We start from the raw sequence: 15,841 nt of genomic DNA, 5'->3' as shown, positions 1-15,841 counted from the left end.
TTCCGTTACTCATTAGGAAATGAAAAGAGAGGAAACAGTGATGGGAGAGACAAAGTGGCAGTGAAAGAGAGAGAGAGAGAGAGAGATGGATGAAGACAGCAACAGTGGGAGCCAAAGAGAGAGGAGATATTGATGGTCAGTGACAGACAGTGGACGTAAAAGACAAAGTGAGATGGACGGAGATAGAATCAGAGGGATCAAAAGAGAGAGGAGACAGTGGAAACAAAAAATACAACTCAGTGGAGACCATACATATAGGCTTAGACATCTAGAGCCTCCCAGACCGACGTACTTTAACACGCAGGCATAGAGGAGGGCGCATTTTGAACCGAAATTTGAAACACGTAGGTGCAGGGATAAAATAAGTTGGACAGCCAGAATTTTTGAGCTGCCGGGGTATGGTGGAGAGAGCGGGAGTAGGGAATAAAGACAAAAGGAGAAAGAGTGAGTGAAAGAGGAGACAGTGGCGGTGGGGTGTACTGTATATCAATGGGAGAAAAAGAAGACTGTGGACAAGAGACGTACATGGATGTTATGTCCGCACTATAGCACAACAAATATTCCGTGATAATCAAATTTATTTGACCTTCTGTCACTCAAAACAAAACTTAAGTTCGACTACTCAACACTTCGCTGGCTGTAGCGCCAAGGAGAAATCAGAGTCACTAGTAGAGAATACAAGTCCCAAACCACTGCCAACCAGTCGATACCGACGCGTCGCAAGTTTCCAGCCAGGGAGGCCACAGTACGGTTCGGTCGTCGTGAATCCAGCAGCCAGGTAGTAACACAGTCATCGGCGAAGATTGAACTGGTTGAACGGGTTCAGGGAGCTCGCTTAAATCCTCAGGTTCGGCCAATCAGAGTGTTGGTAGATGCCGCCCTTATACGGTTGCTCACTCTGGAGGCAAGGGTAGCGCCGCCAGGGTAATCCGTATCGATAGTGGTGTGTACGCTGGCGCTAACCCCGCGACGACGCGTTCACTGGCACCAGTTGTTGACGTCATGTGCGGCGCCAGCGGCACTCGCTGTGTGCCGCGCGTGTTGTAGCACGCCGCGCCGAGTTGACGGCTGCTGTGCGGCGGCCGATACGACAATGGACAGTGGCAGTGAGTGGGAGATGTTGATTACGAAAGCATAACGACAAAGAAAGACTCCGCAAAAGGAGTTAGAATGTGCTGTGTTAAAAGAGCGCGAATATGTTCACATACCAAAATTTTTGGTGACGAAGACGGAATGAATATTGAGGTAGTTGGTTCCCCACTTCTCTGTTAGGCTTTTAAAGAGGATGTAGATGTAGAGGACAATATTCGCCTCTGCTGTGCGACAGCAGGAAAATTATTCAGCTATTATTATTAGACCACATTTTACATGTACAGTAGAGCGTCGGCCGATACGACAATGGACAGTGGCAGTGAGTGGGAGATGTTGATTACGAAAGCATAACGACAAAGAAAGACTCCGCAAAAGGAGTTAGAATGTGCTGTGTTAAAAGAGCGCGAATATGTTCACATACCAAAATTTTTGGTGACGAAGACGGAATGAATATTGAGGTAGTTGGTTCCCCACTTCTCTGTTAGGCTTTTAAAGAGGATGTAGATGTAGAGGACAATATTCGCCTCTGCTGTGCAACAGCAGGAAAATTATTCAGCTATTATTATTAGACCACATTTTACATGTACAGTAGAGCGTCGATTATCCGAACGTCGGTCAACCGAACGACCGCTTAACCGAACTGTGTACTCGCTCGCACCTGTTACTCTCCCACCCTACCGTCCATCATCCCCCTCACTCCCAAACCAAGTTTCCCACAGTAGTCGCCGCACTGGGCCACCGCTGATTCTTTCAAAGTCAAAGTAAGGGACGTATTAAGGGAAGAAGATTATGCTCTCGAAAACGTTTACAATGCTGACGAAACTGGATTTAACTGGAAAGCTTTACCGAGAAAAATTCTTGTTTCACGTCATGAATTAGCAGCACCTGGTCTTAAAACAAGCAAGGACCGTATTACAGCTTTGGCTTGTGCTAATGCTACTGGAAGTCACCGACTGCCTATGTTCGTCATTGGTAAAAGTAAAAAACCACGTTGTTTCAAGCACGTTAATATGTCAGCCTTGCCTGTTGTGTACACCCCACAAAAGAGTGCCTGGATGGATAGTACGATTTTTATGAAGTGGTTTCTGGACGTTTTCGTACCCTCTGTAAAAGCTCATCAGCTAAAGAATGGGAAGAGGGAGAAAACACTACTTCTCCTTAACAATGCACCAACTCATCCGTCATGTGACATTTTAAACGAAAAAGACGAGTTCATAAAGGTAATATTTCTTCCACCTAACGTAACCTCCTTATTACAGCCCATGGATCAAGGCGTTATTGAGACTTTCAAACGATATGACAGGAAAGAATTGTTGCGTAAGTTATTGTTAGAAAGAGAAGAGGATGGAGAAGAAAGTCTCTTAGGAAATCATAAGAATATTGACTTGAAAGACGCGTCCTACATGATCAGCGTAGCATGGGATAGTGTAAAGGAAGAGAATTTGAAGAAAGCCTGGAATAAAATTTTGGACACAGAAGAAAATTCACAAGGTATGATGAAAATGACGAACAGAATGATATGTCCGAAATTCTCGGTATGCTAAAAGAAATAGATTGCCACGAATGTGATGAAGAAGACGTTCATGAATTGATGAATATCGATGATGCAGATCCAGGACATCAAATTATGCAGGACAGCGAGATTGTAAACGTCGTCACTGATAAAGATGACGCCGCCAGCATCTCATCAATCAGTGCACCAGAAAGTGAAGATGAAAGTATACCAACAGCTTCTGAGGCGTTCACTTGTTTAGATACTGCCTTGCGATGGTTTGAAGCCCAAGATGAAAGTGACCAGTTTCAGATATCTGTAATGAAAAAAGTACGTGACTTATCTGCTCGTAAGCGTGTAGGCTTGCTTAGACAGACCAACATAAAGGATTTTTTTAAACGTTAATTTTGTATACTGTTTGTATTGTTCATGCAAAATGCGTATATAATATGTGTATATTTTTGTTTAATAAACTATGCCACATACTATATATTCCTACTGAAGTTTCCTTAGTATGTTACGTTGTAATACTAAAAAGAGATGCCTGTTTTTCTGAATAAATTTACTGTACAGTACTTCTTTTTGACAAATAAACATGTACAGTTCGATTATCCGATTATCCGAACACCCATGTCCCCCAATTACTTTGGATAATCGACGCTCTACTGTAGCAAGTTCGCACGGGAGATTAACTAGAAAACTCTCTAATGTCCATTCTATGTGGTCTGTTTGCTGTGGTCGGCCATAGTGCCGCTTTGATCGTAACTGCAGGGGCAGTTTTTATACACAGGCCTGTTTTTATACACAGGCCTGTAATGTCACACTTAACGATACAGATAGTTTGAAAATGGACGCAGGTGTCCTAAACCAGTCACCACCATGAAATACCAAAAGATATTTCTCAATGCAACTTCTGACACACCAACAGCCATTTATTTCAGTATTTTAGTTGAATCTGGTGATACTAATGTTTTAAAAATCCCTATAAATGTGATAATAATTATGGACACGAATTTAGTGACAGTGTTTTCGACATGCTTTTGAGTGACTGACTAATTTTTAGAGTTCCTGGCAGATTAAAACTGTGTGCCGACCTGAAATTCTGACTCAAAACTTTGCTATTCACGGGCAGTGACTGAGCCAAAACACGATCCGCCATCACAGCTTTACATCCACCGTTATTGGGTCGTGAGTAGTGCCTGGGTAACTCAGTTGGTAAGGCAAGCTTCTGGGTTGAAGTCGTGGTCAAGCACACTGTTTTAATCTGTCAGGAACTTTCAAAACATCACATTCCACTGCAGAGCGAAAGATGCATTCTGGTAAGTAACTTTTGTTTGGTTACCGCTAATAATTATCCCATTGTTGAATCACAAATTTATTCAGCAGATGTGAATATTCACTTTTAGCTTCATACAAGTGTTGAACCAAAAGTATGTTTCCCATATTTTTTACAAATATGAAGCATTGTTTACTGTTATTAATTTATACATCATTGAAAAGCTTACACTTTTGTCTGTTTTTCAACACAGTCTCCATTTTTGCTCGCGGAGTAGCCGTGCAGTCTGGGCTGCCTTGCCACGGTTCGAGTGGCTGCCCCCCATCAAAGGTTCGAGTCCTCCCTTGGTCATGGCTGTGTGTATTGTCCTTAGCGTAAGTTAGTTTAAGTTAGATGAAGTAGTGTGTAAGCCTAGGGACCAATGACCTCAGCAAATTTCGAATTTTTTCCCATTTTTTTCGACATGTTTTTGAAGACAGTGCTCCAGCTTTTGTAGTCCTAAGTCGAAGAAGTCTCCCGCCAACCCTTTGAGGACTGGTCGGACTTCATTGTCGCTCTTGAAGCATTTGCCTCCTAAGTCGTCCTTTAGTTTTGGGAAGAGTTGACAATCACTGTTAGCTAAGTCTGGGCCGTATGGGGGATGGGGCATAGCAGTGCACCCAAATTTCTTCAAAAGCTCCTGTGTCTGACGAGCGATGTGGGGTCGAGCATTGTCGTGGAGAAGCATTATGCCCTCCATCAGTCGTCCTCTCTGGCGATTCTGGATTCCTCGCTGGAATTTGGTCAGTGATTCTCAATATCTGTCTGAGTTTATTGTCGTCTCAGGTTGCATGAAATCGATGAGGAATACCCCCTTCCGATCCCAAAACACAGTCGCCATAACCTTTCCTGCCAACTGTGTTTGTTTGAATGTCTTTGGTGGCGGTGAACCGGAGTGACGCCACTGACGAAATTGTTGTTTTGTTTTGGGGGTGTAATGAAACACCCACGTTTCATGTCCCATGACGATGGAGTCCAACCACTTCTGCTTGTTGCCTCTCCCCTCACATTGCTGAAGAAACTTGCCAGCACAGTCAAGGCGTTGCTCGCTGTGTCCGTCAGTCAGCATCCGAGGAACCCAGCGAGCTCACACCTTGCGATAACCCAACGTTTCTGTTGAAGTTCTTTCAATTGTGCTGTGGGAAGCTTCAGGAATGCGTTCAACAAGTTCGCGGACAGTGATCCTCCAATATTTGAGCAGCTCGCTGTTGATCTCCTGGACAATCACATCCGAAACTGGTGGTATTCTACTCCGTGTGACTTTCGTGTGACCCTCAGCAAAAGCCCTGCACCATTTGCGGACTTGCTGAATGGACATGCACTCTTCACCATAAACCTGTCAGTTGCCGATGAATCCACAGGCGGTAACTTCCTTGCGTGGGGAAACCGGATTACTGCTCGAACCTCGCATTTGGCGGGAGCAGCGATCAACACTTCCATCTCTGACAGCTGCCAAGCCAACACTGAGCGACGTAGCGAATCGCGGACGGGCGGGCTCAAGAGTGGGAGAACCACTGCACACGGCACTGTTGTCGGATTTAGCGTAGCAGCTTCCCTCGAGCCTGTAGCTCATTGGGAACCATACTTTTGGTACGACTCTCGTACTTAATGTGATATTTTATCGTCTGACGAGGCTTCTTTTTATTTCACCTTTCTTCTCACTCTGGTTTACATTGTAATTTGTATGTTTCGCATTTACGCAGCACTCTATTGAAGAACACAAGAAGACGTACTCCGACGAATACATGCGGGACTTCATCGACTCATACCTGCGGGAAATTCAAGAGCGAGAGAAGATTGGAGAACCGACAGCATTTACCTGTAAGTCGGGGAAGACTTTGTTACCTCACTGCAGTCGTCTCGCTCCTAGATGACATGGATGGCAGGCAGTATTTCATGTGCTCACGTCTTCTTCTCGAAGAACTTCACAGGAGGTGCATATTAGGCTTGCCAACTTCTATAGCGTCCCAGAACGAGACTTCAATGACAATTCCAAATTTTTACACCGATCAGCTGTTATTTTATTAAGGGAAGGACATGCTCTACGCATTAACCAGAAAACAAACGCTAATCAGTTTAGTCTAAAATGCTAAATTGAGATCTCTGAATGTATAAGGGCTTACAAAACACTGAAGAATTTAAACACTGTACAGTAATATACATCTTTATCATAAGGCTAACCTCTGACAAATAGTATTCACCTATTTCTTTAGGTTTAGTCAACAGTTTCTTGTCATTCGTAACAATTTCAAAACATACTAACAACTGCAATTGTACGCGCATTTCACCTTGAATGAATTGTTCTTGACGCTTCCCATCCAAGGACACTTCTTTTCCATCTTTGCAGGTAAACACATAGTCGTTTAATTCGTTTATAAGGCGAATTACACATTATAACTTCGACGTTAATCGTATTCGGATACCAAACAACTAATGTCGAGTGGCGACCGTTGACGATCGACGTCTGTTGTCTACAGGTAATCACCGTTGATTCATAGTTGCAGTCAGTATTGACTCGTTTAAATAAAATTGCTGTCGCAACTTCTCAAACTCATTTGGATTAGGCTACAATTTAAGTAAGGCCAATTCAAACTGAAATGCACTGTACAAATAATGTGATGTACTGTACCGCATTCTGACAAACGTGTTATAAGACAAATTCATACTTCGGTACGTTGTTCAGCGACATACATGCGTAAAATTAACCTGATTTCGACAACTGATTTACAAAAATAACATAAATTAGCTGAGAAATAGTAAAAAAGGGGATTTTAGCATCTCATACAAGTTACACACAGGACAATTTTTTTTATTCTCAAACACAGGAAATCCTTATTATACAGGACGATTGGTGTCAGTCTGCTGGCTGGTTCGTTACAGCCTATCACTACTTCATGTCATATTTCGATCCCAGCCACTGCTTACATTTTGAATAAAAATGTTAAGCAATGGCGGCCCAAGATTTTCAGTATAAGGAATCACCCTGGTCCTTCCAGCTCCCTCATCAAAGAGGGCGGGAAAGTGGATAGAGATCAGAGCACCCTCTTGCTCTTGAGGTGGGATACTGCCACTAAAGACTGAAGAATCAGCTATGGTCAACGGCATGACGATGCAGAGGGCAATGGAAACCACTGCATTAAAGACGCATGATGTCTATCCACAGGAAATTTGACCTGTAATTCTACTAACTAAGAAATTAGTGCTTGTCTAGTGTGTAAGTGTTGATATTTACTAGTCTGGTCTGAACTAGCTTCTCCCCACGCCATATTCGGGCATCATTGGAAAAGAGGCAAAATCGCGACTCGTGGACCACACCACGCGCATCCAGTCAGATGCTGTCCAGTTTCTGTGTTGTTTGGCCCACTGAAAGCGTGCAGCTGTAAGTGACGTTGTGAGACAAGCCATTCTGAAAAGTACCCGGCTGCTCCCTATCGTCAACAGCACGTCAGGCTACACCGTATCGTTTGTAAGTTGTTACGAGTTTCTAATAACTAGAAGTGCCTTGATATCATTTAGTGCGTGCACTTTAGTCTAAATTCTCAAATTTATGGCATGTCTGTGTATCTAGTAGCTATACTACCGTTATTTTAATACGAGGATGAGTCAAATGAAAACCTTAAAATTTTTTTAAAATATTATTTATTGTGCAGAAGTGGTAGAAAGCTGTATTACTTTCCAACATAATCTCCCCCACGCTCAATGCAAGTCCTCCAGCACTTACAAAGTGTATAAATTCCTTTAGAAAAAATTATTTTGGTAGTCCGCGCAACCACTCATGCACCGCGTGGCGTACCTCTTCATCAGAACGGAACTTCTTTCCTTCCATTGCGTCTTTGCGTGGTCCAAACATATGGAAATCACTTGGGGCAAGGTCTGGTGAGTATGGTGGATGAGGAAGACTCAAAATGCAGGTCTGTGATTGTTGCAACTGTTGTACGGGCAGTGTGGGGCCTTGCATTGATATGTTGCAAACGGACACCTGCTGACATCAACCCACGTCGCTTTGGTTTGATTGCAGGCCGCAGATGATTTTTTAGGAGATCTGTGTATGATGCACTGGTGACAGTGGTCCCTCTATGCATGTAATGCTCCAAAATGACGCCTTTTTCGTCCCAAAAGAGAGTCAGCATCACCTTCCCTGCTGATGGTTCTGTTCGAAACTTCTTTGGTTTTGGTGACGAGGAATGGCGCCATTCCTTGCTCGCTCTCTTCGTTTCCGGTTGGTGGAAGTGAACCCAGGTTTCGTCCCCAGTAACGATTCTTGCAAGGAAGCCATCACATTCTCGTTCAAAGCGCCGAAGAAGTTCTTCACAAGCATCAACACGTCGTTCTCCCATTTCAGGAGTCAGCTGCCGTGGCACCCATCTTGCAGACACTTTGTGAAACTGGAGCACATCATGCACAATGTGGGGTGCTGACACATGACTAAACTGTAAACATGCTGCAATGTCATTCAGTGTCACTCGGCGGTTTTCCTTCACTATGGCTTCAACTGCTGCAAAGTTCTGTGGAGTCACAACTCGTTGTGCCTGACCTGGACGAGGAGCATCTTCCACTGAAGTCACACCATTTGTGAACTTCCTACTCCATTCGTAGGCTTGCTGCTGTAACAAACATGCATCACTGTACTGAACATTCGTCGATGAATTTCAATAGGTTTCACACCTTCACTACGCAAAAACCGAATAACAGAACACTGTTCTTCCCTGGTGCAAGTCGCAAGTGGGGCGGCCATCTTTATATTGATACTGCGACGTTACAGTATGCTGCCACCTACAGGCCATTCTGCAGGCTGTTTGTAGCACGCTTACCAACTTACAGGATAACGGAACGAAATTTCGATTTATTATTACAAATTTAAGGTTTTCATTTGAATCACCCTCGTAACTGTGCACCTGTGTATTTTATTCTGTAGACTGTCTACTAACGTACTCTAAGGTTTCTTGCATAAATTTTAGTGCATGTCTTTATATGAAGCAACTTTCTCGGGTAGCTTCCGGCCGCCGGACTGTCGGACAATATTCTCTTTTGCGAGGATATTTCTCAGTCACTCCTGATAGCTTTTCTTCTTCTTCTTTTTTTTTTTTGAGATCTTATTCAGTTTCTTTACACAGTAAAATATGACTAGGAGCTGTGTTTGCTGTGGGCGGACACAAGGAGAGTTGGGTCCCGTCTGTAAACAGCTGAAATCTGCTTTGACCACGGTCGACAGACTTCTGGTTAGTGCTCAAAGCTGCGGCGACGTCGGGCACCTATGCCGAGACATGCGCCACCTTTGGTGCCTTTCGAATTCGCTGATGATCTGGCTATCGCTGCGTCTTCCGACACACATTATCTGACCAGTCCCTTTTCACTCCAGAGGAAGTGACGGACAGTGGTGGGTTCACATATCACTCGGCAGAGTACTAAAGAGGGGACACACTTAACGGCTGGCTCCTTAAAATTTAAAAACAAGTGCGAGCTGCTACCCAGTGTTGATAATACTTCTGACGCGGTACAGGTTCCTTTACTGTTCGGTGAGCGGCCGATTTTTCTGCCCAGTCCAAACAACTGCAGAGGGCGCATGGGAGCTGTAACGTCAGGCGGGTAATGGACCTCCTCAGGAAAACAGCACACAGGGGAGGAAATAATTGCCAGTGTGCACCTGGTGCGTTTGCCGGAGGGTCTCGTCCAAGACGTTGAGGAGACCCTGCCAGCGGCTATCGAGCGGCTCGGTGCAGCCGGCTGCAAATAGTGGCACATGACGGCATAAATAAGACCTGCAGCTTGAGTTCTGAAGTCATCCCTGGTTCCTTTCGGCAGATGGCTGATTTGGTGAAGGCAGCAAAGATCGCACTGGGAGTGGAGTCTAAGCTCACTATTTTTTGCATCGTAGTCAAATCAGTCACATCTTCTAGTCTCGAGCAGAGTGAAATATCCAAACCAGAGGCTCAGCCGAATCTTCAATGATATCAGATGATAATTTCTCGACCTCAAATATCAGGTGGAGAATTGTAGCGTTTCCTTTAATGGGTCAGGTGTGCACTATACGCAGGAAGCGGATTCTATGGTACTGGGTTGCACGTGGCCTATTTTTTAGTTTAGAGGAAACCTTCCTTAGGCTCAAAGAAGAAACGCCTACCAAAATCCAAGTTGCATCAGCACAATATTCTCAGAGAAGGTTCGTCCTTGTAGATGGGATATGGAAAGGTTAATATGATGTTAGTGAACCGCAGGATCATCCAAGGAAAGGTCCCAGAATTGGTATCGCTTATTAAAGATCATAATGTTCTGATAGTATTAGGAACAGAAACTTGGTTGAAACCGGAAGTGAATAGCAAAGCAGTCCTAAGTTCAGGTCGGAATATATGTCGTTAGGGAGTGTTAGTCTACAATGGTGGCGGGGTATTTATTTGCGTGAAGAATTCGATAGTATCTAGCGAGGTAATCACGGATGCCGAATGATAATTGAACTGGGTGAAGTTAAGCATCAAAGGTCCATCAAAAATGGTAATCAGATGCTTTTATAGACCGTCTGCGTCAGGAGCTGTAGTGATAGAGCGCTTCAGAGAGAACTTGCAGAATATGGTTAATAAGTCACTGATCATGCCGTTGTAATAGGTGGTAACTTCAACGTGCTAGGTAGAGATTGCGAGAGTCGTGCAATCAAAACTGGTTCCAGAGACAGGGAAGGATGGTGTGGCACTTTTCTGAATGTCTTGTCCGAAAATTACTTGTAGAAGATAAATTACAGAACCAACTCGTGAAGGTAACGTATTAGACGTCCTAGCAACAAACAGTTCTGAGCTTATCGAATTGTTAACGTAGAGGAAGGTATCGATCATCATAAAGCTATGATAGTAAATACAACTGTTGTTATTACAAGGAATGTTAAGAAAGGTAGGAAAATATTTGCTTAGCAGTTGTGGCAGATTACAAAATTACAGAGCACCTATGTAGTCAACATCAAATATTCAGTGCTGAGGACGAAGATGCGAAGTGCAAGTGGAAAAAATTCAAAAGCAACGTTCAATACCCCTTAGATAACTACACTGCCGGAAAAAAATTAGTACACCTTGAAAGACAATGTCCATTTTGATCCAATAACAGTGTATGCCACCTGAGGGATGGTAGATGTACTGATAAAGGTTTCAACGTTCTCCGCCAACAGATCATTAGTGACATAGTTACCAGAGCGCCATGTCTGTCTACCCTTTGATAGGTAACGTTAGTCGTCAGAAGGCTCAGTGTGGTGCAAACGTGTGAAGCAGGCAGGCAACGTGCTTCTTAAGCCGACTGAGTGAGTTTGAAAGTGGTCAGATTGTGGCGGGATGGTCCATTCGGAGAACTGCCACACAAGTTGGAGGTGCTGCGTGAGTCATGTGAACACTCTCACACGCAGCACAGACGCCTGCCAGGATCGTCACACGGCAGGGACAGCAGTGGCAGATCGTACAGCTACCACAGCAAAGATAAGAGGCTGTGAGCCCAGACGTGTCAACACGCACTGTTATGAACCAGTTATTAGCAGTGGGACTAAGGGCACCCACATCTCTAGCCAGCCTGCACTGCCGCAACAGCGACGACTCGCACGGTTCGACTGGTGCCGTCAAAAGATCACTTGGAAGATGGAACGGCGCGCTGTGGTCTTCCGCATTGAAAGTACATTTTGCTGCATGTAAGTGATGGTCGTTTGCGCGTACGACATAGACCAAGTGACCGTTTTCTTGTAGAGTGCATTCTTGCAAGACACACTGACCGCACACCAGGCCTTATGGTCTGGGGCGCGATAAGCTACAATTCTCGGTCACCTTTGGTGTTTCTGGAGGGGTCGCTAACCAGTGCTCGGTACGTGCAGAACGTTGTTAGACCCGTTCTTGCAACAGGAAGATGACGTGTATTTCCAATGGGATAATGCTCGCCCACACGCTGCCCGTGAAAATCAACGTCTTTGCAAGACGTGCGGCAACTTCCCTGCCAGCATGACCTCTGCACGTGTGGCATATGACTAGACGAGAAGTGCGACCCATCAAACAACTCTTACAGAATTACGTGAGCAGATCGAGCAGGCGTGGCATAACGGATCCGAGGACAGTATTCGCCATCAGCACGATCGACTCGATGCCAGAGCCAGTGCCGGCATTGCCGCCCTTGGAGGCTACACCACATGCTAATGTGGAAGGTTCAGCATGGGTTGATACTTAGTACCTCAGAACTGCCTGTGCTATTGATCTGTAAACATAACCATTTCATGCACTACTTATGCAGTATTGCAACAATAAATCTTGAGTGAAGTGGATACCTCTAGAAACGTTTACTAATTTTTTTTCCGGAAATGTATATTCCGAGCAAGTCCTTAAGGGATGGAAAATCCCACCGGGGTTTAATAGCCGTATTAGGACACTGCTATATAACCAAAGAGAGCTGTACCACCGATTCAAAAGAAGTCAAAATGCACCTAAAAATTTTTAAAAAAGCTGAACGAAGAGAAAATGAGCGCAAGAAGAGCAACGAGAGAAGCGTTCAAAGATTTTGAAAATAAAATTTTATCAACCGATCTGACTAAAAGCCCTACCTGGTTTTGGTCTTGCGTAAAATCAGTAATCGATTTGAAATCATGTATTCAGTCACTCAGTGACAATACTGGCACCGAAACGGAAGCTAACAGAGGGAAGACCGAAATACTGAATTCGGTCTTCCGAAATTTTTGCACCGCGGAAGATGATTACACTGTCCCTCCTTTCAACCATCGTACGAACCTCGAAATGACCGATTGTGAGATAGCCGACCGTGGAACAGAAGATCAACTACAGTCGCTTAGTAGCGTAAACGTATCAGGACCAGATGAGATAATCTACAGAAATTATGCGAAAGAACTTGCTCCCCTTCCAGTAGCAGTTTATCGTAGTTCGCTGAATCAACGAAGGGTATAACTAGCGACTGGAAAAAAACGTAGATCATTCGCATTTTCTAAAAAGATCGTGCGACAGCTGCACATACAGTCTGTTAAGTAACAACGTGGTCGGCATTATACACATATATTGCCTTAGTTCTTTTACAGTCCAACAGAGGGAACCTCTGTCCTTCACGCAGTGTCAATACAGGATTAGTTTACTTTGAATTCTTGACTGAGATACACAACAAGAGACATGAGTGGAGCTTACCTGTCGCTTTTATCAAAGATGTTTCATACCACCTGTCAAACATTGCCTCATCGACAAAAATGAAAATTGGACACTGCAGGAGAACAATGATCCAAAGCACCGCAGCAGGTTTTGCAGCGACTGAAGAAAGAACTGGATTGGCCCTCACAGTCGCCTGACGCTAATTCTATTCAAAATGCGTGGTCTTACATCGAAAAGAAGTTTTTAAACACCCGACAACGCAAATTCGACACATTTGGAGGTCTCTTCCACATGAATATGCGGAAAACTTGATTTCGAGCATGTCTCGGAGATCATATATGATGTATGTGTATGTTCTAGTTTGTTATCAAACACATTTCCGTACTGATTAACTCCACCACGATCTTACTTAACAGACTATAATTACAGGCCTGTATCGATGACGTCAATCTGTTGTAGAATTGTGGAACATGTTCTATGTTAAAAAATTATGAATTTTTTGGAGAATGAAAATCTCCTCTATAAAAATCAACATGGATTCCGTAAACAGATATCTTACGAAACTCAGCTCGCCCTGTTCGTCCATGAAATCCATAGCGCTGTAGACGAGGGCGCTCAGGTTGATGACGTGTTCTTTGACTTCCGGAAGACATTTGACACCGTCCCGCACTGCCGTTTAGAAAAAAAAGCACGAGCTTACCGAGTATCGGACCAGATTTACGACAGGATCAAGACTTCTTGCAAACAGAACTTAACGCGTCGCTCTTAACGGAACAGAGTCGACAGATGTAAAGGTAATTTCCGGAGTACCTCAAGGAAGTGTAATACGGTCATTACTGTTTATAAAGTGTATACATGATCTAGTAGAAAGCGTTGGAAGGTCTTTCAGATTTTTCGCAGATGAAGCGATTGTCTATAACAAAGTAGCAACACCTGAAGAGAGTATCGATTTGCAGAATGACCTGCAGAGAACTGATGAGTGGTGCCGACTCTGACAGTTGGCCCTGAACCTAAATAAATGTAACATATTTTGCATCCATAGCAAAAGAAATCCACAACTGCATTATTAACGACAAAATTTCTGGAAACGTTATCCTACCGTAAAATATCTAGGAGTAATACCAGGGCGCTTGTTCGATCAATTCTTGAATATTGTTAATCAATTAGGGACCCTTACCTGGTAAGAATGATAGAAAAGATAGAGAAGATCCAACGAAGAGCGACAAGTTTCGTTACGGGATCGACTGGTGGATGTGAGAGCGTTACAGAGATGCTCAACAAACTCCAAAGGCAGACGCTTCAAGAGAGACGTCGTGCAACACGTAGAGGTTCAGTACTGATATTTCGAGAGAGTACTTGCCGGGAAGAGTAGGGCAACATATTACTTTCTCCCACTAACATCTCGCGAGAAAACTCGAGAAATTAGAGCTAATACAGAGGCTCACTGACAATCTTTCTTCCCACGCACCATTCGCGAAGGGAGTAGGGAAAGAGGAGAGGACGGGGGGGGGGGGGGGTGAGGTAAATCAGTCAGCGGTACCAAAAACCAAAAATACCCTCCACCATATACAGTCAAGTGGCTTACGGACTGTTGATGTAGATGTATCCGACAGCAAACATCTGTTGCATGCACTTTCCTTCGCAATGTTCGCTCAACAGCTGGTTGAAAGGCACTTGTATTCACTAACAGCAGAAATTCCTGTCGAGTTTGAAACCGACTGTCAATGATAACGCGTGACGCTCGTTTACAGTCTGGTCCGTCAGAATATTTTACGACCATTCTTTTTATGCTGTGCTGCATTGCTGCAATTGGTTTAGAATTCCTTGTAGACACGCTGGGCAACGTGTGTTGCTACACCAACAAATCGGGCAACTGCATTCACAGTTTGGTCATGGGAACGTTCAGACACGATTACTCCTTTCTGTCATTCCGTCACCTCTTCGCGACGACCATTTGTACTACACTGATTCCATGCAATTGGCTGGCACAAAGACACCGCTTCACTGCCATGACGCGCCAACAGCTGAGGGTCATGTGACATCCTGATACCAGTTCTGTACCATCTACTGTGGTGCAAAGCGAACAGTGTCCTCTCTTATGAGATGACTAATATTTTGCCTGGTGAACTCATGTTAGTAGTCTTAAATTGCCCCACTGCACGTCGTTACGATTTAGCATGCAAAGTGACCCCCGTAATATACAGAATGTCCCTCCTAAGAATCGTCAGGCGCGTTTTCTCTGATGTATCGTCAGATATTTTCTAGTTCATTTTTGCACTTTGTAGCTGTAGTCAGCGCAAACAAATACTGCCCATCAAGTGTTTAATGTGCGCCTAGTGTCGACGGAAATCGTCGCTTTGTTTTCTGCTACAAACAAAGTTATTTTTAAAGCGGAATTTTACGTGATCATTCGATAGAGAGGTCCTAAATTAGTCTAGCGCGCGATATTCGCTTTATCAATGCGTATTAACAGGGACAGTGAAACTCGAAGAATAACTCGTACTCCTCCAGCAGCGACAGCACTGCCCTGGCCCGCGCCGACTGCTACTGCTATGCAGCAGCACTGCTCAGTTGCTGCTCGAGTACTGGTTTTTCTTCGAGTTTCATTGTCCCTGTTAATACGCATCGTTAAAACGAATATCGCGCGCTAGACTAATTTGGGACCGCTCTATCACATGGGTACGTAAAATTCCTCTTTAAAAATAATTTTATTTATAACGGAAGACAAAAGACGTGTTCTGTCGACATTGGGCGTCATATGAAAGACGTGATCGGCAGTATTTGTTTGTTGGGCAGACTCCAGTTAGACATTCCCAAAACAAAGTTGCAGATATCTCC

General features: G+C 44.1%; 1 protein-coding gene across 2 annotated transcripts in view; it reads left to right on the top strand.

The window, feature by feature from the left end:
- The window catches only part of LOC126178310 (probable cytochrome P450 304a1), a 157,261-nt gene that overhangs the window by 111,446 nt on the left and 29,974 nt on the right, over positions 1–15,841 (top strand). For both annotated transcript variants that reach the window (XR_007536222.1, XM_049924522.1), the window contains exon 5: positions 5,603–5,720. Coding sequence is in view for 1 of the 2 variants with exons in the window: in XM_049924522.1 (XP_049780479.1) it covers positions 5,603–5,720 (118 nt within the window). In the remaining variant the exon portion in view is untranslated. The remainder of the gene's footprint in view (positions 1–5,602; positions 5,721–15,841) is intronic.

The sequence above is a fragment of the Schistocerca cancellata genome, chromosome 1 (genome assembly GCF_023864275.1).
Source record: "Schistocerca cancellata isolate TAMUIC-IGC-003103 chromosome 1, iqSchCanc2.1, whole genome shotgun sequence".
Lineage (NCBI taxonomy): Eukaryota > Metazoa > Arthropoda > Insecta > Orthoptera > Acrididae > Schistocerca > Schistocerca cancellata.
The sequence above is the reverse complement of the archived record's forward strand: the minus strand, read 5'-3'. Positions and strand labels throughout refer to the sequence as shown.